Below are 24,046 nucleotides of genomic sequence, written 5' to 3'. Positions count from 1 at the left end.
ATTCTACACATTGACAAAACCATAAATCCAGATCCTCTCCCATCAATACTGCTACTACTACTAGTAATTTAAGACATCTTGGTCTAATGATTAGAGTACTAGCCAAAGAGTAAGGAAGACCTGAGTTCAGAACCCAACCTCTGACATGTATTGGCTAGGTGAACTTGAGTAAGTAACTAAAGAAGAAATAATATAACAAATGCAGGTTTAAAGTATAATTGATGGTCCCATCCACTGTTAATGGAAATGGTTTCATCCATTTGTTGTCATTGACTACAATATAGCTTTATCTGAATAGTTACCTCTACCTTGCTCTCTAAGATCAAATGGACTTTAATAATGTAAAAAATTAATATTGAATTGGGCTTTTTTTGAGAAATGGTTCCCCATTTGACTGCCAACATTTCCTGATTTTTAAAGCTTAAACAGTTTCTCCCCCAGGCTATGAAACTGGGTTGTGCCTCCCTTCTTTTGTCTAGATCTTTTACAGAATGGGGAACTGCTAATCATTTATCTGTAAATAAGAATTGTACTAGGTAATGAAATCAGTTCTACCTGCCATGGTGGTCTAGCCATTTCTTGAGGAGGAAAATGTGTTAGCTTTCTCCAGCGACCTGCGTCTTCCTATGATGAAATGGTGAAGTTTAGATCTCTGAGATCTCAATAGACTATTTCCTATGTACCTGTTTTCTAATCAAAAACCTCTTTGGATGTACTGGATTAGTTGATGATGCCACAAAAGGTATAGAAGACATATGGGAAGAAGTCATTCTCTTTTCGCCCTTCTCTTCTGGGAATGCTCTTACTCTATTTTTTTCTCAAGCCTAGCTTTTAGTTGCTCAAGCTTAAGCCTTTATTCTCTCTGGCCCATCCTGGCTGTCTGACTGCTTGAACCATCTCTCTCTCTTTTTTTTTTTTGGGTCCCTCTTGAGTCTTTGGCATCTGTTCAGATTGTGGAGGGAATCCACTGGATAATCAGATTTCATTAAATGACTAATTTTATAGGTTAATATTTTAAAAATACTAATTCTAGAAAATTTCATTCATTTCAACAATTATAAAGGTATTTAGTTGCCTCCTCTCTTTTTTTCTTGCAAAAAAAAATAGGGAATCTCATTCCAATAACAAATCTTTTCAGCTGTATGCCATATATTACCTCTAAAACTACCACTTTTTCTCAGACTGATTCCATCACCACCCCTTTCTATATAACTCCATCTCTCCTGAGAAAGGTGTTTACTTATCTAAGTTGCCAAAGAATGCTGTTGACTATGTATTCTGTGTACCTGAAAAGTTATATAAACCAAATATGTACCTTAGGAAGCTGAAACTGCTTTCAGAGAACCATCTTCCTTAGTATCCTGACAGTTTGGCTATTCAAGTTATTTTAACCCCAACTGCCAGCAGATCCAGCAGATTTTCTCTGGGCTCTTCAGTAACCCAGGTTGAAAAACTGCCCAATCTCACTTCATATATCAGGGTCCCAGGTAAACTCTAAGATGAGCTGTAAAATAGTAATGGATCTTCTGAGAGGAAAACCTTGTCATTTGGAGTTTCCTCTATCAATGAAATCATATCACAATTGTAATACAGAATAATAACAACAAAGAATTAGACAAGTTTAGAAACCTATTTTAGTCCTGAAGTTAGGACAATTATTTTTAGCAGTTAAGTGACAAAAAAACTTTGACAAAGTAGGCTAATAAATTATTTCCCTAGACAGGGATTACCCTTCCCAAAGATATAGACAACTTCTCTCAAGGACAGATTATAGGAAATTATAGAGCATGATTTGAGAAGGTATTAAAAGAACGATGCTTCCTGGTGCAAAACGTTAGTCCTGATTGGACCGAGGTAAAGCAGATGATGGGCAGCAAAGTGATGCAGTGGATAGAATGTTGTATCTGGATTCAGGAAGACCCGAGTTCAAATCCAGTCTTAGATATTTAATAATCGAGTGACTCTGAGTCTGGTTGCCTCAACTTCCTCTTCTATAAAATAAGTTGGAAAAGGAAACAGCAAAAACTCTAGCATCTTTGCCAAGAAAACCCCCAAAAAGGGTCATAAAGAATTGGCCAAGGCTGAAAATGACTAAACAACAGCTCCTTACCATAGATACTTAATGAGTTAATGAAGACAAAAAGCCTCATCCATTTGAATACAGCCTTCAGTAATGGGTCTCCCTTTAAGGTTTGCCCTTGTTGGCTAACAAATATGGTCCATTGTCAATGAAAACATGTATCTGAAACTCTTCTGTAGCCTTCGAGAATAAGGATCACTTTCCCACAGAGATGCCATCAGAGGTCTCTGGTGGAGTTACACAAACAGAATTAAAATATTAGAAGAGGCAGCAGTATGAGTACAAAAAAATGTAGGCACTAGGATCAGCAGACCCACCTTACTTTAGTGTGTGGAAAAAATCACTCATCCTCTCTAGGTGTCAGTTTCCTTATCTGTCCAGTGTATGGGTTGGGCAAGATGACTTATGAAATATGTTTTAGTTCTCAATCTATGATCCCATAATGTGGGAAAATGTTTAATTATGTTAGGATAGGAGAAAGAGGAAGAGAGGACTAGAGTAATAAGAGAAGACTTCATGGAGAATGAAGAGGACCCTGAGCTGGACCTTGAACAATAGGTAAGATTTGGAGAGATCAAGGCATTTAGTTGGCACACTAGATAGAGTGCCAGACCTGGAGTCAAGAAGACTAATCTTACATTCAAATCTGATTTCTGACTCTTAGTGGTGTGACCCTAGGAAAATCACTTAACTCTGTTTGCCTCAGTTTTATTTTTATTTTTATTTTTTTGTTAAAATGAGCTGGAGAAGGAAATGGCAAACCACTCCAGTATCTTTGCTGAGAAAACCCCAAACAGAGTCATGAAATGTTGGGCATGACTAAACAGCAACAACAAAAGCATTCCAGGTAGAGGAAAAGTCATAAACAAAGATATAGAGGTGGAGTTGAGATCATTAAGTGAGAAAGACAGGTAACCAGCCTATAAAGGGCATGTTAAATAATGAGTGGGTTTAGATAGATAGGAAGGGTCATATTAGAGAAATATTTAATGCTTAATATAATTGAAAATTTAATTTTGTTTGTGAAAGTGTAGAGGTCCTGTGAATGATTTTAATTAAAATTGCAGTTGACTTTGCATGTCTCTTGTAGGGAGATCATAGAGTTAGAACTCAAGAAGTAAAAGGGACATCAGAGGGTCCAGTCCTCTCATTGTATAGATAAGGAAACTTAACCCAAGTGAGTTAACTAATTTTCCCAAGGTCACAAAGGGAAGAGGCATCAAAGGAGAGATCTTTCTATATTCTAGTCATTTTCATCAGTATCTTCCTTTTTTTGTTTTTGTTTTTGTTTGAAGTCCTTACCTTCTTAGAATCAATACTAAATATTGGTTCCATGGCATAAAGTCAGTATGGGTGAGAAAATCATGGTTAAGTGACTTACTCCAGGTCACACAGCTAGGAATTCTGAGGCCAGATTTGAACCAGGACCTCCTTTGTCTAGGTAAGACTATCAATCCACTGGACCACCTAATCTTCCTCCATCACTCTTTCAAAGTTTCTACTTTGAGTCTCTTCTACAAAGAGTCTCTTCTACAAAGTCTCTTCTAAACTGATTTACAAAGTAAGCATCTATATACCAAATTTGAATTGGATTCAGCATGGTACACTGAAAAGAATACTGGATCTACTTTCTACAGATCCCTAGCAAATAATAACAATAATATTTTCATATCCCTTTGAGATGGCAAATCTTTGTTCTAAGGCAAAGTGCTCTACATATGTTAATCTCATCTTCAGAACCAATGCTGGGAAGCTAAGCAGTACTCTTATAATTCCTATTTTACAAATGAGAAAAGTGAGGATGATAGAGGTTAAGTGACTTTTTTTTCTGGAACCATGCAGCAAATAAGTATTTGAAGTAAGATTTGACTCCAGGTCTGATGCTGTATAAAACTGCCAGTTTCTAGTTGAGGCCATGCTCTTTTGTCAGAGCTCACTACATCTAGCTAGTCTCATCCATCATGCCATGTTCTTTCAGTAAGGGTTGAAGTAGGAGTTCGACAAAAGTGAGGAGAGCAGTTAAATAAAAACCCTTAGTTTAATTTGAGGAGAAGTACCGATAGAGAAGAAAAAAGGGGGAAAGAGAGATTATTATTCTAATACACTATGGCTATACCTAAATTCCTAATACTATCTAAAATTTCTAATAACCTACCTCTGTCTTTTGAGGACAGGTTGTTCTTGCCTGACCAACACCAGGTCTGCTCTATCCTACTCTATCTAAAATTCATTTACTAACTACCTAAATTCCTAAATAAGCAGACATTAATCCTTCAATCAGTTTTCTATCACCCAACTGTAAGTAGCCAACTGCCAGCTGCCCTTGCCTCAGAGACTGACCTCCTGCTCTCTTGAGATCCAGAAGCAAAAAGCCCTTAACTTTCAGTGCTCCTTCCTTATCTTTCTCCTGGTCTCCCTGGTAATGGAATCTTCAGCTCTGACTACTGTCAGTTTTGATCCTGCTCTCTTGCCTCTTAAGGAGACAGAGGGAACAATTAAGAAAATCTCTTTAACATATCCCCCTGAGATCATTTGGGAGACTAGTCTCCCCAGTGGATCTTTCAAATACAACTATCTTATACTCATATTCCTAGTCAAAGTTGTCTATACTATTAATTCTTTCTAATAGAAAACTATACTAATATGAAAAACAGGGAGAAGTAAAGAGAGAAAGAAAGGAAGTCTCAAATTACAAATAATTACAAATAATTACAGATACAAATTTATAAATAATTAGTTACAAATAACACAATCCTGACTATACTCTACGTAAATAAGAACCTAAAGATATTAATCCAAATTCAACTTAAAATCATTGTGTACAACAAATATACAAGAACATTATATAAATTATAAATATATATGTATATAATGTATATATATATATACAAGAATATTATATTAATACAAAGTCCCAAAACTTTCACCACAAATAAGGTCTGTGGGACCTTTATCTATGGAACTCCGCTATGAATTTATTGGGGAGAGATCTTTTATGTAAATTAAGAGCCATGATAATATGCACTCAAGATGACAATATTACTTTAGAACTACCTGAGGAATCTCCAAATTTGTTCCATGTACTCTTTCTAAATAGTCAGGATATGGATAAAACTCCCACCTTTGAAATACCAACAGATATACCCTAATCTCTCTGGGCTACATCTTCTTCCAATGTAGGCCTACTTAAATCAGATGTTCTAGTTCAAATTAGAACACAAGGTGGACTATTTCTTTCCATTCCTCAGTATCCATTATCAAAAGAAGCAATCGAGGGAATTACCCCAGTGATAAATTCTTTAATTAAAGAAAAAAATAATAATCTCATATAAATCAGAATACAATACACCTATCTTGCCTATTAAAAAAACAAAATTAGATGAAAATGAAAACCTTTTTTTTGATTTGTTCAATATTTAAGAGCTGTTAATAATCATGTCATCAAAAGACACCATGTTGCTCCAAGTCCATCAACTATTATTTCATCTATATCTAGCACCACTAAATATTTCACAGTAGTAGATTTGTGTTTTGCCTTTTTTTTTCAATACCCTTCAATGAAGATTCTTGAAATATATTTGCATTCTCCTGGAAAGGGTCTCAGTAATATGTGGTATTGTCTACCTCAAGGTTACATAGCAAGTCCAACTTTATTTTCCCAAATTTTGACACAAGATTTGGCAAATATGGAGTTTAAGAAGAGCCGTTTAATACATTTTGTGGATGATTTGCTCTTGGCCTCACCAAGTGCCGCAGCATGACAAGAACATAGCAAACATTTCCTGTTTGGAATTACATAAGAGAGGACACAAAATCTCAAAGGGAAAGGTTTAGTGGTGTCTTCCAAAAATGCAATATTTAGAATTTGCTTTAGCCAATGGTGCCCATTTCACTTCCCCTAAGACTGTTGAAGATATCCAAAAATTGAGTGCCCCATCAACTAAGAGACAGTTGAAAACAATTTTGGGAACAACAGGATTTTGCAGGCAATGGATTATTTGCTATAGGGAAATAACCAAACCCCTTATAGCACTGAGAAAAGATGCAGTCATTGAAATACTTAGGTTGAATGCAGAACACCTAGCAACACTTACTAAATTAAAACAGGCTATCCTATCTGCCCTGGCTCTAGGCATCCCAGATTACAACAAACCATTCATTCTACATATACAAGAATGGAGAGGAGTAGCTTCAGGTGTTTTAACCCAATCTTTAGAACCCGTTCAACATCTAATTGCATATTATTCAGCTCAACTCGACCCAATCGTTTTAGGAGCACTACCATGTCTTAGAAGCATAACTGCAATAGCTTTACCAGTAACAAAACCTGCAGATTTGGTATTGTCATGCATACTAACAATAATGCCTCTTCATGAAATTGAAGCATTACTGCTAAGGCATAAAACACAAGTATTCTCTGACCAAAGACTTACAAGAAATGAAATAATTTTATTAGGCAATGAAAACATGACTTTAAAATGCTACACAACACTCAGCTTTGCCACCTTGCTTTCAGGTTTACCAATCACAGGAGAACCATTGCATGGTTGCGAATCATTAGTGTCCATGGCAGAAAAACCTTGTGATAATCTCCTGGACACGCCTTTGGAAAATGCATATCTAGTTTTGTTTACAGATGGTTCTTCCTTTATGAGGAATGGTATATGTTATACTGGAACAGCTGTAGTCAAAGAATTTACCGCTCTTTGGTCACCTTCACTGCCATCAAATATGGTGCTCAAGGTGCAGAATTAATAGATTTGCAACATGCCTATGTAATCAAAAGAGACAAGAAAGCAACACTCTACACTGACTCGAGATATGCCTTTGGAATATGTCACACTATTGGTATGCTTTGGCTTCAAAGGGGATTTTTAACATCAGCTGGCAAAAGTATTGCAAATGCCAAAATCATCAATGAGGTTCTTTCTGCTCTTGAACTACCTGAAACCCTGGCTGTTGTACATTGTTCTTCCCATATAAGTGGAACTGACTCTGTCTCTAGAGGAAACCACCAGGCAGATGCTGCTGCAAAACTCGCTGCTATAGAAGGCTCTGAATTAATCTTAAATTTGGTAACTATCAATGACTCAGATTTAGCCCTTTCATATAATGAAAAAGAAATTTTAAATGGAGACAAAACTTCAAGGCAAAACAGATTAATGGAGTATGGGTAGCATCTGAGGGAAAACCCCTACTCCCTAGAACTTTTTATCATCAAATTTGTCAATCCATCCATAAAAACAATCATTTTGGAACCAAGGCATTATAGAATCTGTGAAAAAAAGTATGTATAGCCCTTGGCATAACTAACATCACCTCTAAAGTGTGCGTGGCCTGCCAAACCTACCAAGCATATAACTGGCCTGTCTTTTGAAGAAAAGCTTTTGGTGGACATCCTATGGCTTACACAGCTTTTAAACATCTGCAAATAGATTTCATTACGATGCCAAAGGCTAGACATTACAAATTTTGCTTAGTTATATTAAACCAGCTAACCAGATGGCCAGAAGCATTTCCAACCATTAGAGCAACAGCAGCTATTGTTGCCAAAGTGCTTTCAAGAGAAATCATACCTCATTTTGGTTTACTGGCACAAATTGATTCAGACAGGGGAACTCATTTTACTGATTCAGTTTTGTCACAAACTTACTAATGTTTAGGAATAATACCAAAGTTTCATGTACCATACCACCTCCCGAGCTCAGGACAAGTCAAAAAAAAATGAACAGGGAACTTAAAACTATGGTTGGAAAACTTTGTACTGAGACTCATTTGAAATGACCTGAAGCTCTACCTCTAGCACTATTCTACCTTTGAAGCAGGCCCAGGGGAGATCTACACATCTCACCACTTGAGATGCTGTTTGGTTATCCACCAATGCATGCTAAACCATTTAACCCTTTGTATACATCATTGTATTGCTAGGAGAAGATACTACTAGTGGGTCATATATGCAAGATCTGCAAATCAAAATATGAAAACTTTAGAAATCCAGAGCCATTGTACAAGCTGGACCTGTAGACTTTTCTCCTCATGATTTAAATCCATGATATATATGGATTTAATATATACAATATATGTAAAGAACTTCCAGTGCACAGTAGCAACCAGCCTGGGAAGATCCATTCCAAGTACTGTTAACAACCCCAAAAGTGATAAAAATGGAGAAAAGACATTGGGGATCCATTGCTCTTGTGTGAAAAAAGTTCCTTCCATCAGAAATGATTTACTGCATTCATCAATGACATTGAACTCCTGAACTTATATTTATTTTCAATAAGAGATATGATTTTCTTGTACTTGAAAGTTTGATTTTGAAATAGAATGAGTAATAGCAAATAGATACATGTATAATTTATATTATATTATAGAATTTCTTCTTAGAAATTATTATTATTAATATACTTTTATAGGATTACAGAAAAAGTTAAAATAACTGAATGATAGGTAAATGATAAAGTGTTACAAAATGTTGTGTCAGTCAACACCCACCTCAGGAGGGATATTGTATTTATATAATATTCTTATATATATATATATATTTTTTTTTATTTATACTTCCATGTCTTTGTGTAAGTGCTCCCCACTCTCTCCACTTTCTACCTCTTGCACTAGGAATAGTCATCATGAAGGTATTACCATTGCTTCTGAAATAAATATATTATTTCATTCACCATACCTGTGACTTCATACTTCCCTGGTCTCATTGCTCTATCAGTGTTGTATTCCCTTCTGGAACATAAGATCCACAGAAACAAAGACTTTCTTTTTTTTTTTAATCCCTAAACTTCATAGTACCTGGCACTTAGTAAGTGCTTGATGAATTATTCTTAATTCATTCTTGGGGAGTAAGAAGAATTTGGTTTAAATACTATTTCATGCTTTGTTGAAAAAAATTGTACATGAGCTTCATTTTCTCCCAGTCTCTTCATCTCAGCATCTTCTGACATCATCTTCCACTTAGTCATTCTTTCCAGGATCAGACAAAGAAAAGGTTCCTTTCTTTTCCAAGGTCAGTCCCATTTCATGTTCACTTAATCCTATCTCCCTATATCCCTTTCAGTAGGTTGCATCCCAAATCTCTATCCCCATCTTACCCCAACCCCATCTCCTACCACATAGTTTGACCTCAAAACTTCAAACTACGAATTAACTTCCTTCGAATAGATCTAATTCTCCCTCATCCATAAAATACTTCCACTAGTATTATGACTCCCCAGATTGTCATCTTCTAGTTCAGTGATGCCAAATTCAAATAGAAATAAAGGTCACTAAACCATGCCCAAAGAACCCTATGGGCCATGTGTTAACTTACAAATCCACATGTTTATATATTCCTCTTTTTTTCTTAATACATCAATAATAGTAGTAGTCTCTCAGTAACTGAGGATGACGATTGTCTTTGTGCATTTTCATCTATGATAGATGAGTGTGCACAAAGACACTTGTGCGTGAAGGAGATTTAAGTGGAAAAGCAGATGCACAGAGACAGTCCCACTCTCTCGGCATTGGAAGCCTGGGTCCAGTGGCACGAAAAGTCATTACACCTGGAGACTTCCTCAGCTGCATTGGATGGCCGTGTTGTCTTTTGTGCTCCAACACACCCTAAGCACTCCACAGTGCCTTGCTGTATTGCCATCTCAGCCTTTGAACCTTCTTGTTGGTTTCTTCCGCCTGTTCCGCCGAAACAGTCTTCACATGCTGGGTGAGCAAAGCCCTGGTTCACCAGGGGTCTATGACCTGATGGCTACTCTCACAAGATTTAGCCAGCCTATCGAAGCCGTTGCCCGGGGTGTGGCCGCTACTACATGCTAGCAGTTACTAGGAGCCACAAGTGAAAGCTGGGTGTCAGATGAGGGTCAGAGGTTGGAGAGTTGCCCTAGAAGGGCACAACAAGCTCTCCATACCAGAGATACTACCCCTTCCTGGACACCCCATACACCCCAATACATACAATACATCAATACATTAAAATCAAATAGGAAGAATATTTTAACATGGTTCAGCCCACATTCAGAAGTGCTGTTGACCACATTTGGCCTCTTGGTGGAGTATTGGACCCTTTAGTTCCAGCTTGCCATCTCTTAGCCGAACTCTTTGGGAAAACATTTATTTCTGTACTCCTAGCCTCTTTTTTCCTCTAACCAAATTGAAATTCCTCTCTTCAGATGGTCATCTTTTCCAAGTCTTAATTCTATTTTCTGGACTTGTTTTTGTAATATTTTCCTTCTGGTTTGATTCTCCAAATCAGTGTGATGACTCCATCTCCTTTCTCTTCCAGCTCCATTCTCCATCTCCTTTTTTGGCTATTCATTCATATCATAGTCCCTAACTTTGGGTGCTTCCCCAGAACTGTACTGGTCCTTTTTTCCTTTAATGTTCTTTCCTTTGGTAATGTCATTAGCTTCAATGAGTTTAACTATTATCTTCACGCAAATTACTACCAAATCTATATGTACACTCCCATTCTATTTTTTTTCTGAGCCCAAGTTCTGCATCACAAATTTCCTATCTGATATTCCAGACTAAATACTACAAAAGACTTTTAAAACTCAACATGCCCAAAATAGAATTTATTATATTTCTTATAATATTAGGGGTTGTTAATTTTTTTTTTCATCATGGCTCTTTTTGATTGTATGGTAAAACCTATTAATCCCTTCACAGAATAATGTTTTTGAAATGCATAAAATAAACTTCAAAAGATTATAAAAGAAACCTATGTAAGAGGGGAAATTATGGCTCTGACCATAAATTAATAATTGTATTAAATCAAAAGTAGTAGAGGCGAAAGATGGAAAAATAGTAGAGAGAGATATAGGTTACTTTCCTTGCAGCTTCATTTAGCTTGCTATTCTGTGCCTGCCATTAGGGTCCTTCATCACATTCATAGGGAAGTCCAGTCAGTAACAAACACAGAAGAGCAGAGCACAAAATCCACTCTTGTCTCAGTTTATCAAACCTATTCTCTGTCTACTCAGTCTCTCACATCACATCTTGGGAGCCAACTGGGGCTTTCTATTTTGCATGGGCCACCCAGGGAGACAGTATAGGGGGAAGTGCAGGGGAAATCTGTCCCGCCACCTCTCTTGTTATCATTTGACTCTATTGTTGTTGTTGTTGTTTTTTCTGGCTGCCATTTTATCTTCCTGACCCAATTCACTAAATGATTACCTTCCCACATCTATTATATTGAAATAAGATATAAGTTGGGGTTTTTTGAGGGGAGGGGGTTCCCATTCAAATTCTTGGACCCCAGATTAAGAATTCCTTTCACCTTCCAAATGTCCCTAAATAGAAGTCTTTACTCTTCTTCCAGTATTTCAGATTTATAACCTTGGTGTTAATCTTGACTCCTCATTATCTCTTATCCCAAATAATTATTTAGTTTGCAAAATATTTCTATTTCTACCCTTAAAACATTTCTTGAATCCAACTCTTTCTCTCCACTCATATAGCTACCAATTCAGTTTAGTTCAGTGATGGGCAACCTTTTGAGCTCGGTGTGTCAAAATTTGCCAAAAAAAACCCCAAACATAACTCAGGTGGTATGTCACTTTGAGAAAAAAACATAATTTTGCAATATTTATAGTTTAATTAACAAAAATGTATAATTGTAATATATAACTGTATTTAATAAACCAAAAACTAATTCTTTAACTTACCTGCTTAGTGACTTCTTTGGTCATCTGTCAGTTGGTTTCTTTTGTTGGTCTTGATATTATTTAACTTGTGTGGAGTGCCTTGAACTAAGATAAGTGAGGGGGAGAGGTAATTCTTTAACTAACCTTCTATTAGTGACTTTTTTGTTGCTGAATTTCATTGGCTAAATATTCAATTGAAGGTTGGTATTTTGTACACTTCAAGCCCAAGCAAGCCCTACTAACTTCATTGTCAATCTGTTTCTTTTGTTAGTTTTGATATTATTTATCACTGAGAATAAGGTTTCACAAAAGTATGTAGAGGGAAAATTGTGAGTAAAGCCATTGCTATATTTTTCAGGGTACTAAAAGTGTCTGGTAATCAGTTCCAGGAACTCCTCTGTTGCATATGGACCCAAGCCCCACCCAGTCTTCCACTAGCCTGACCCCACTCTGCCCTGCCCCTCCCCAGCTGGCTAGCCCTGGGTGAGATCAATGGCTGCTGCCTGCCCAGCATGCTCCTTCCAAATGTGATCCTCCTCCCCATGCCCCATGGGAGCCCCAGCCGCCTGGCACATGTTGCCCACCCCCACCCCCATGGCCAGAGAATGGAGCAGCCCTACCCCTGGGCTGGGCCAGGGCCATGTGTCATTAAAAATCGCTATGTGTGTCAGTGCTGACACATGTGTTATAGGTTCGCCATCACAAGTTTAGATCCTTCCTTATCACCTTGCACCTAGATTATTGCAATAACTTCCAAATTATTCCCTTCACTGCATCTCTCTCCATGTCAGTCCATCCTACTCATTGCCGTCGAAGTAATTTTTTTCATTGCAAATCTGAAAATATGATTCTCCATACTCAATAAACTTCAGTGGCTTCTACTATTTGTTTTTTAAGACTTATATAACTAAGTCTCAACCATTGGACATAATTCTCCCTCCCACACTCTTCAATATCCTTTAACTGTCCTTCTCTCCAATACTCACCAATGACAACTCCATCTTCTATCTTCATGTCTTTGCACTATCTATTCTCTATGCCCACAATGCACACACCCCACCCCCCCGCCATTAACTCTGCCTCAGAGAGTCCCTGTCTTCCTTTTAAGATGAGATTCAAGCACTATCTTATATGTGAAATCTTTCTTGATTCTCCCCAACCCCTAGTACCTTCCTTTTAAAACTTTTATTTAATTGCCTTTTATATATTTGTTCTGATGTCTCTCTTACTTGGTTCAACTCTAGTCCATGAGGTCAAACATCCAGAAAGGTAGTAGATTGACAAACATGTCAAGAAGAGCTATTATTATGCCTTTCTCAGATAATCATAGAATTTCAGAGAGGGTGGTGACTGAGTTCATCCATTAACATGTGCCTGAGGACCATCTCTAGGACATCTTTGATAAGAGATCACCCATGCTATGCTTTTATTAATGCGGCTTTTTTTATATTGAGTAGAAATCTACTTTGCTGCAACTTCTACCCAATATTTCTGTCACTATAAGAACATAAAGTTAAAGAAAGAACTATTTACAACTGGTTAGTTGAGGACCCAGTTCCTCCAATTTATAATCCAAGGCTTTTCTCACTGCACCATTAGCCTTTCTCTGTGTAACAGGACAAATATCTATCAGTATTTCCCTATGACACAGTTTAGGCTCACTCTTTCTCCTTACTTCCTGTGACAAGGATTAGTTTTCCCTCTAAGGAGACAAAGTGATACTGGGATCTGACTGGCCCCCATTCCCCTATATAGTTTCTTGGGGGCAAATCCCTCCTCTTCTTCTGTTTCAAAAAAAGATTAGCATTCTCTGAGAAGAATACAAAGCTGTCCCCAACCAATTGTCTTAGCTTTCAGTCTTAGCTTCCTGGTCTTCTAAAAGCATGAAAGTTCTTCCTATGTGCATCCAGGGACTATTTGATGAATTTCTGAAGACCATGGATGTCATCATATCCTTCAGCATATCCTGTTCTCAAGACCTAATGAATTTTCTTATAGAGATAGGATGGGGAAGATGTACAAAAAATAATGCCACCATATCCTTGCTGCATATTTTTTCTGTATTAAGAAAAAAGTAAACCTCCTTTTGTTGATTATTCAATGATTTAGGAATGTCTTATTTCATCACAACATTGACCCTGAGCCAAGAAATACTAGGATTTGACTGCCACCAACATCTTCTCAGTAGGCTACTTTTGGAGTACAACTCAGATCTTCCTCATCCTTGCATCCCAAACAACATTACCTCCCATGTTACCTCCCTTGCTGGTTTGTAAATTTATGAAAAAGGGACTATTTTTGTGCTTTTGCTTTTTTGTGTCCTAACTTTATACAATATCTAACACAAAGTAAGTGTTTAATCAATGGTTACTAATTTGTTAGTTGATTGATGACAAGAGAAAAGATCTCATCTAAGTGCTTAAAAGGAGAAGATATTTATCCTTTCAGTGTGAGCATTTGGGCTTGACTTATGGTATTTTTGATTATCCAGACTTAAGAAAGTGATGGAGAAAATATGAATAATTCAGACTAAACTTAAAAGTGCATCAGGTGTGCAAAGTTGGGTTTGTTTTGTTTCTCAGAGGCCTGATTGATTATTGAACATTTACCAGCATACCCTTGAGCACTTCACAAAACTCAGCCATGAAATCTAAGACAAACCCCAAAGACTTGTGATATAAAATGCCATCTGCCTCCAGAGAAAGAATTGATAGAGTCTGAGTATAAACCAAAACATACTCTATTTTATTTTCTTTCTTCATTTGTGAGGGTTTTTTGTTTGAGTTCTTTTCCACAAAATGACTAATATGGAAAAAACATACATTATTACATATTTCAAAACTATATCAGATTTGCCATTTCAGGGAGCAGAAAGGGGAGAGAAAGAGTGAAAATTTGGCTGAGTTTTTTTTTAATGAAGGCTAAAATTTTTTTCTTACATGTAATTCAGGAAAATATTATAAAAAGAAAAGAAAATAATAGTAAAAGGGTGAAGAAAGAAGAAGCTGTAGATATAGAAGATACTCTGAAATTTTGCAGAGAACTGGTTCTGTCAATAGCTACTGGGCTATTTCAAAATGAACCACCAAAACCTACATGGGGAAGGATTGAGGAGAAAAGACAAGGCTTTTATCTGCATTTAAGTAAATTTATTCTTAACATCTATATGAGCCAAAGTGAAACCTTGAGCCTTTGCGTACTTTTTCTGAGAAGAAAGGGAGCCACAAATGAGGAAAGCATTTTCAAATTTTTATTTCAAAGCATTTAAAGCACAGCAGGTACATAAGAGCAACATCTAACATCATTCTTAAATGCAGAATGAAGATAATGGAGAGTTTGGAGAAATTGTTTGTTCTAGAAAATGGAGAAACAAAATCATACAGAATGATCCACGAAAAATGAGCCATTAAAATGGCTTCCTAAGGCAGATGCTAGGTATGCTCTGAGTTCTAGAGGACCAAATTCCTACTTTCAACATTTTGCCTAATTTTTCTAAAATTGTACTCATGACTAAGGAACCACAACAAATATGGCATGCAAATCCACATTCTCATCAGACAAGTAGAACAGTGGAATGGAAGAGACCTCTGACTATACTCTTGGACTCTTCCCTCTCTGCAATATTCAATTTTTCTCTGAATAGACAAAAACATATTATGAGATCAGAGATTTAGAAATGGAAGAGATCTTGGAGGTTATTTATTATAACCCCATCCTTTATAGGTGAGGGAAAATGAGGTCCTGAAAGGTTAAATGACTTGTTCAATATTACATTGGGTTCAAACCCAGGTCCTCTTACCTCTAAGTCCAGTGTTCTTTCCATTGGTCCAGATCCCTATTTGGCCTATTGTCTTGTACAGACAAAATGACCTTTTTCCTTAGTGATGAGGAAGGAAGTAGGCTCCCAGATCATATTTTATCCTAGAATACTAAAGCAAAAAGGAATCTTAATCCAATGTCATCATTTTATAGATGAGGGAAATGAGTAAAGCCCAGAGAGGGCAAGTGATTTGTCCAGTTCACACAGCTAGTTATAGGAAGAGCAAAACCTCTTGAGTCTCATGCCAACATTCTGTAACACCATGCTACCTATTTTGGGGGGAGCACTGGTATATTTAGGGGAATCTATTTATTGGAGAGCACAGGCTAAGCCTGTGAAATAAACTTTGCATGCCAATCTATATAAATGCATGCCAATCTAACAAAGAATTAACATAGTCACTGCTCTTAACTAAGCCTTAGGAAAAGATTAACTCATAGAAACAGGATTTTTCTCATCCCTGGAACAAGATTCAATTTTTTTAGGGTCTATAGCTTTATCTATCTTATTTCCTCTGTTAAGATGTTTATAAGAGCCTCGGTGTAAATGAGCCCAACCATATAGAGTCTTGTGGGGGCCTTGAGATTTCTTAATCTTTTTTTCATTTTTGTTTGGATTCAAAGAAGGGAGACTCTCTTCAAGTTCCTGTTTCTTTAGTTCCCATTCTTCATCTTTCTGATCCAATGGCAGCCCTTTCTCTTGGGCCATTAAGCGATAGGCTTGACATTCCACTTCAGCACTAGAAAAGATAAAAAAGAGGAAATTCATTTACCAGTTCAAAAGCACATCCAAAATTATTATTCATGGTCTATACAGCTGGGCATGTTATTTCTGTGATAATTCAGAAGTTCTGTGGGGCAGTGGATGGAGAATGAAGCCTGGAGTAAGGAAGATCTAAGTTTAAATCTGACCTCAGACACTTCTGAGCTATTTGACCATCAAAAAGTCACTTATTCTCTGTTTATCTCAGTTTTCTGCACTTTCTGTACTTTATTCTGAGAGGATGTCCTTCAATTGGGAAATGGCTAAACAAATTGTGGTATCTGTTGGTGATGGAATACTATTGTGGTCAAAAGAATAATGAACTGGAGGAATTCCATGTGAACTGGAACAACCTCCAGGAATTGATGCAGAGTGAAAGGAACAGAACCAGGAGAACACTGTACACAGAGACGGATACACTGTGGTACAATCGAATGTAATGGACTACTCTACTAGCAGCAATTCAATGATCCAGGACAATTCTGAAGGATTTATGAGAAAGAAGCTATTCATATCCAGAGAAAGAACTGTGGGAGCAGAAATGCAGAAGAAAAACAACTGCTTGATCACATGGGTCTATGGGGATATGATTGGGGCTGTAAACTCTAAGCAATCACCCTGGTGCAAATATCAATAATATGGAAATACGTCTTGATCAATGACACATGTAAAACCCAGTGGAACCCAGTTGGCTCCAGGAGGAGGGTAGTAGGAGGGGAGCGAAAGAACATGAATCATGTAACCATTGAAAAATAGTCTAAATCAATTAATTAAATAAAAATTTTCAAATAAAAAATATCACAAAGGAAAAAAAAGTTAAAAAAACTTTATTCTGAGAGCAGCTCAGGGATTTCAACAGACTGTCAAAGGTTTTATGATGTAAAGAAGGTAAAGAACTCCTTGCCTAAAAGTATCTCATGCTTCTTATCATCTATGTGAACTCATTTGTTTAGTCTTTTTTCATCCTAAGACAAGAATCCATAGAATTCTAGGATTTGGAGCCTTGGAAAGCATGTAGCCCAAACTCTTCATTTTACAGAGAAAGAAGTCCCAGGATGTTCAGCGATTTCTCCCATGTCATGCATGGTCTTTACAACCCTGAGTCTTCATAGACTTGGTCCATTCCTGATGCTTCATCCCTTGAGGGACACTACCCTCCTCCCACACACACACCCCATTCCAATTACATTTTACTTTGGTTAAGGCAGCACTGGAGATTTTCTGGGCCCAATGGAGCCAGGGGCTGGGAGTTTGATGACTACAATTGTCTTTCACAACAGAAGATGCCAAGATAATTTTTCTAATGGACAGCTCTGACTATATCATTCTTCTCAAACATCTAAAGTGGTTCTTCAATGCTTAAAATAAAATTCTAATATTTGTAATTGTAATTTTAAGACAATTTCTACATGTCTTTAGAAACAAATTCCATTTAAGATCCTCTACCATTTGACTCTAGAAAACTACACTCCATATGAAGCTAGATAGTTGCTTCTTGTTTAATCATTTCAGTTGTGTCTGACTCTTCATGACCCCATTTGAGGTTTTCTTGGCAAAGATACTGGAGTGGTTGGCCATTTCATTCTCCATCTCATTTTACAAATGATGAAACTCAGAGGCAAACAGTGTAAAGGGGAAGTGTCCTGGAGGGATGAAAGATGTTATAAGCCACTTAGGAACTCCTTAGTGCCAATTAAGCACCAAACCCTTTGATTATGAAACAAAGTTTATTTTACCAAAAGAGATAAACGGAACTGGTAGGTATGACCCTAACACTCTTCAAGCTACCTCTACCCAGCTCCTAAGTGCCCTGTGAAAGGAGGGTCTTCTGTTCTTCTTTGGGTCCTACCTACATCTCCTTATGCTAACTAAACCCCTTTTCCAGGCTGACCCTAATCTTCCTACCAGTAACTAATAAAGAAAGAGAGGGAAAACCCTCTGGGTTTGGCTACTGTACTATGTAACCAAAGTAATAGATGAAAACCTTTGGATTACCTTAGCCAATAAGAATTCTGGTAGTTGGACCACTGCCAGATAAAGACTGGGCTCAGGGAAATTAGTTTTCTCCAAGTAAATATTCTACCCGATTACCAAAGATTTTCTTCACGAAAATCCTGATTTTCCAGGGGAAATCTCTTAGAGTAAAACTCCTCCTTCAGCTTGAAATTGTAGGAAGAGGGACAAAATCCACTCTCACATTCCTCTAGGATACTCCCCTTTACAACAGGGTAAAGTGACCTGTCCAAGATCCACACAGATAGTAAGTGTCTGAGGCCAGACTGAAACTCAGAGAGAGGAGAGTCTTCCTGACTCCAGACCAGGCACTCTATCCCCTGAGCCACCTTGCTTAAATCATTTAACTTTCCAATTTTCATTGGAAACATGATGGGGCTACACTAGATCATCTCCAAGTTCTCGTCTATCTCTAATCAATGATCCTATATGTTGAATGATTATAACTCTTGACCTTGTATAACATTTTGGATATTCCAAACTGTCTTTTAGACATGACAAAGGCTCAGACAAAAATCAGTTAGGTAAGCACTTACTTTGTTCCAGGCATAGTGCTAAGAACTTGGGTACATTATAAAAGTGAAGCCGTCTCTGCTCTCAAGAAGATTATATCTACAACTAAAGGGTTTCAACATGGTCACAGGATAAATAAATATAGGGAATATAGGAAATATACACAAAATTATGAGCAGGAGAGGCTATTACTTTCAACTGGGAGAATCAAGAAAGTATTCTTGGAGGAGGGCGCATTTGAGCTGAGCTTTCAGCTAGAGGTTGCAAGAGGTCAAGGTGAGAAGGGGGAACATCCCATGCTTTGGGGATCCTTGGTAAAAACACAGAACTAGGAGATGGAATGTTCTATAAAAGTAAAATAGTTTGATTGAGCCATAAAATACATAAGGATGAGCAATATGCTATTGTCTAGAAATATGGATTGAAGCGAGATTGTGAAGGACTTGAGAGGCCAAACAGAGGGGCTTATATTTTATCCTGAAAGCAATTGGAACTCAATCATTCAATCAACAATCATATTAAGCACCTACTATGTGCCAGGCACTATACTAAGCAATGTGAATACAATGACAGAAATTAAATGGTACATGACTTTAGAGAGCTTACATTCTATCAGAGACACCACACACATATGTGAATATATATTAAAAAAATTAGAAAGCAATATTGAGATAGAAGGCACTAACATTTTGGGGCACAGGGGTTTCCTAATCAGATATAAGCTTTGGAGACATTAACTTGGCAACTGTATGGAAAGATGGGCAAGTAGCACAGTGAATAGAGTGCTGGCCCTAGAGTCAGGTAGATCTGAATTCAGATCTGGTCTCACATACCTACTAACTATATGACCATGGGCAAGTCACTTTGTCCTGTTTTCTCCAATTTCCTCATCTGTAAAGTGAGATAGAGAAGGATATGGCAAACCACTTCAATATCTTTGGACAAGAAAACCCCCCAAATTGGACATGACTTAAAAATGACTGAACAACAAATGGAAGATGCATTCATGAGGGATACTAAGTTTTGTGCATACAAATATGGAGTCATGATATTCTGAATTACAAGTAGAAATTTAAAGCTCTCGTTCTCAAGGTTTTCGAGGTGGGGAGGGCTCGTAACACAGTATTATTCTTTGCTGTGAGGAATCAGGTGAAAGAATGCTCAAGAAATACTGTCAATTTTACAGATTCTGGGATGTTATTGGCATGACCACCTTCTTTGGTGCTCACTCGTCAAAAGCTTTCTTGTTTTTAGTCTACTGACAAGTAGAATTTTATTCTCTAAAAACATATCTCTAGTATTAAAACAGAACTAAGTAAAAAAATTGATTCATTTCATTGGATATTGCCTTATTCTGTGCTATATAGCTGTGCAGGAATAGATCCATTCTAAAAATCAAGGGTCAAAGTAAAGTATAATATATATATGGATTAATATGATAGATGAAATAGTTAATTTAGTCTCATGAAGGATCTGCCATCAGGTCATTCCACAATAGCTCCTTTCATTCTGGAAGGAAGGAAAAAAATGAGCCACTTAGAGAAAAGGGCCACATAAAGAAAAGAGTCACATAATGGAGCCAAAGAGAGAAAAGTATAACAACAATTGAGTCATTCATTTCACTTTTTAAGGTTTCAGAATCCTCAACTATGTAGTGAAAAGGCTAGACTAGATATTCTCCAAGGACTCTTCTAGCACCAACTTTCTATGATATCTCATTTATCAAGTCAGCTGGTAGAAATAGTTTATTAAAAAATGATCAAGTTTCAGAGGCAACTGAGTGGCTCAGTGGATTGAGAGTTAGGCACAGAGATGGGAGGTCCTGGGTTCAAATATAGCTTCAGATATTTCAGATAGCTGCGTGATCCTGAGCAAGTCACTTAACCCCATTGCCTAGCCCTTACCACTTTACTGCCTTGGAACTAATAAAGTGTATTGATTCCAAGATGGAAAGTAAGGGTTAAAAAATGAGCAAGTTTTTATCTAAATGAAATGGATTTACTTGAACAACTTTTCACCTCACTAGGTAAATGACACTGCTGGTGAAATATTTTGCTTATCCTCCTTTGTCAATGAATCAGAATCAATCCTTTTTTCATATCTCCAAGTCACACTATGAGAATTAACTATAAACTTTTTTAATTTCATAAAAACAAAAACACAAAAATCTCTCTAGGTTTTAAAATTTTATTGAATTATTTTGATGTTATCAACAATGCTATCATCCTATTAAAGTAAGATAGAGGAAGTAGGCATAATCCTTTCTTGTATAAGGAACTTCATTGCCATCACTGGTATAAGAAATTCCTAGATAAAAAAAAATTCCCTCTAACGTTGAAAATTGGCAAGCATCCCTGAAATTTATAATTTTAGAGTTGTCAAAAAAATTTACAAGATCACATGGCCAGTATGTTTCAGAGGTAAAACCAAATCCCAGCTTTTCCCAGGACCAAGGCCAACTCTCTATCCATTATGTCCCATTGTCTCTCACTTTATTGAAGTCTTGATGCAAAAGTGTAATTTTGAAAGCTACAGGTTGTTGTTTTTTTCATCTTGTCCCTCAACCACTTAGACCTCTTTTTTTCCCACAAGCCTATGATTTAACTTTATCACTGTATACACATTTTCTAAAATTTGGTTTGTGGTAAAGCACTCATGATTTAATGGGAAAAGATATCACAAGTTTCATATTTATAGATGCCATATTTTATATCTAAACTTAGGACTGTTTTCTGTTGCCAAATTTTGAAGTACATAATTATGCATTTCCTTTTTTATATGATTGCTTGCAAAAAAAGTAAAATATTTTTGCATGCCATTCAACCAAAAATATTTATTGATTCTATTATAGAATAGAAATTTTCATAGAATGTTAAAAGTAGAAGAGACCTTGAAGATAATTGATTCCATCACTTCTCAAATCTTGCTCATATATACACACAGTTTTAATGAAAGACAATAGACAACCATGTTGAACTGACCACCTGCCTTGCTATCTACAGCCACATCACATATACCTTCAGTCTACTTATATAAAAATTGATTGAGTGATTGATTATGTGACTGAAACAGTCCTTGCTCTCAAGGAGCTTATATTCTACTAGGCTATGCAACATGTATACAGAGAAGCAAATGTGAAATTATGCAAAATAATCTCAAGGGGAACAAAGAAAATTGCCACTCCAATAAAGGTATTCATGAAAATAAGTAATAAAAGAATGTTTTGAGTTATTTGGCAATAAATTCTTAAGGATGAAACATATGTCATTCATCTTTAAATGATGATGACCTTCACAGTGACTTGCACGATAAAATTTTGTTGAGAAAAGACTCCGTGTCTTAAAGGTCAGCAATGCTATCCTTCATAATTGAGGTGGTCCATAACAGTCACCTACATCAAAGCTATCAAGGGTGTCAATTCTTTCTTTGATATATTTCTTATATTTAGTTTTTCTTTTCCAGTGTCATCAACCTACCTGGTTAAAACTCTCATCTTTTCATACCTAACCTGTAGTATCTCAAAAACTTCTTACCAGTATCCATGGAGTTAGGCTGAACTAGGTTTGAATCATATCTCTAACACTCACCAAAGACCATTGAAAAGTGATTTAAACTCTTTAGGAATCAATTTCCTCATCTATACAATAGGGATACTAAGACTGTTTGGCATTTTGTAAGCCTTGAAATACCAAATAGTATTACAAAGGTTGAACACATCTTTGAGTCAGAAAGAGACAATGATATCATTGAACCAAAATAATTGATGAAACCCCAGAGTAGTACCTTAAAAAATACAGTTTGAAAGACTAGGGTAATTGAAGGGAGAGCTAGCATTAAAAGCAAACAAAAAATAGCTCTCCACTTCTTGAGAAAGAGAAAGAGATTTTTCTTTCTTCCTCCCCTTACCATCAAAAATGATGTCTAATAGTGGAACTACTTGCCCAAGGGAAAGCACTCCATCTAGCAGTTGAAGAATAAGTTTAAAGGGGTTTGAGGTATAGCTAAAGGTAACAGAGACATACACCCCAGCAGATATGGATACTGAAAGAATAGACCCAGGGAGCTCAGCTGATTAACCCAGAGAGGTACTGTGCCCATAAGGGATATTTATGAAAAGTCCACAAGACAGAAAGGACTTTAATTCCAACCAGTTGTAGAAGAGGGAATTTCCCACATTTGTGTTTCCTCATCATTTTGCATTACATTGTATGTAAAGTATGTAATTTTTAGCAAATGCCTTTGCTTTGAGCTAATCATATCACCTGCCTGATAGTTAATACAAAGCACACAAATGGGGACTCATGACCTCTGTTAAAAGTAGTTATCTATAGAAGAACCAAAGGATAGCAGTCACTCAATAGGAACCCAAACAGCTAATTCCAATTTGTGGAGAATAGTTTATCAGGAGTGCTACACTATCATCCTACATAAAAGTGCCAAATCAATTTCCTAAAACACTGGTTTTTCACAAGTCACTCCTATATTCAAAAATCACTGGTTACTCCCCATTTACTTACAAAATAAGGGTCAAATTCCTCAGCATCTCTGTTCATAATCTGGTCTGTTCAATCTTCTCTAAAATGAACCCCCAATTTTCACCTATACTTATTCCCTCCTAAAACAGGACATTGTACATACTATTCTCCACTAATAACAAAGTCTTATTGCTCTTTGTATCTGTCCTACTTCTATTTCTGGAACAATGGATTACTTATAGCTGGGAGGTTCAAATACATAGTCCCTTTAATAAAAATTTCCACCAACCTTCAGCTAATGGGCACTCATCGAGGTGGCAAAAATCAGATTAGGAAAGTAAAAACAAGTAAAAGCCATTGGCAAAAACAGTTGCCATGGAGGTTCCCTAGACCCAGGAGGTCTTTCCAAGTTTTGAAATTGTTCTATAGTCTCTTTGTCCAAAGATTCCTAGCTGGGTTCAAAATCGTCTAAATCAAACTACCTGGGGGGCAAAGGTAACTCAAACTGCCCCATATTTGTTTCTCAGCTCTCTTGGTTCAAAACAGGATTGATGGGTTGGGGTTAATTCAAGCTTTCCTAATTCTACTGAGATCTGGCCCATAATACTCTTCCTGTTAAAATCTGATATCCTTTAAGGTCTAGTCATTTTGGAACTGGAAAGCAGTCTGACAGATTATATTTAGACCAAATTTCATGCATATACCACAATAAAGGTTAATATATATATAAAAGATT

General features: G+C 36.8%; 1 protein-coding gene across 1 annotated transcript in view; it reads right to left on the bottom strand.

Moving 5' to 3' along the window:
* Positions 1–14,955: 14,955 nt before the first annotated feature.
* ANKRD66 (ankyrin repeat domain 66) overlaps positions 14,956–24,046 on the bottom strand; it is a 35,317-nt gene continuing 26,226 nt past the window's right edge. The window contains exon 4 of the mRNA XM_007484026.3: positions 14,956–16,286. Coding sequence (XP_007484088.2) covers positions 15,977–16,286 — 310 coding nt within the window. The 3' untranslated portion in view covers positions 14,956–15,976. The remainder of the gene's footprint in view (positions 16,287–24,046) is intronic.

This window comes from Monodelphis domestica, chromosome 2 (genome assembly GCF_027887165.1).
Source record: "Monodelphis domestica isolate mMonDom1 chromosome 2, mMonDom1.pri, whole genome shotgun sequence".
In the NCBI taxonomy this organism is placed as follows: domain Eukaryota; kingdom Metazoa; phylum Chordata; class Mammalia; order Didelphimorphia; family Didelphidae; genus Monodelphis; species Monodelphis domestica.
This window is presented reverse-complemented; position numbering and strand designations above follow the sequence as displayed.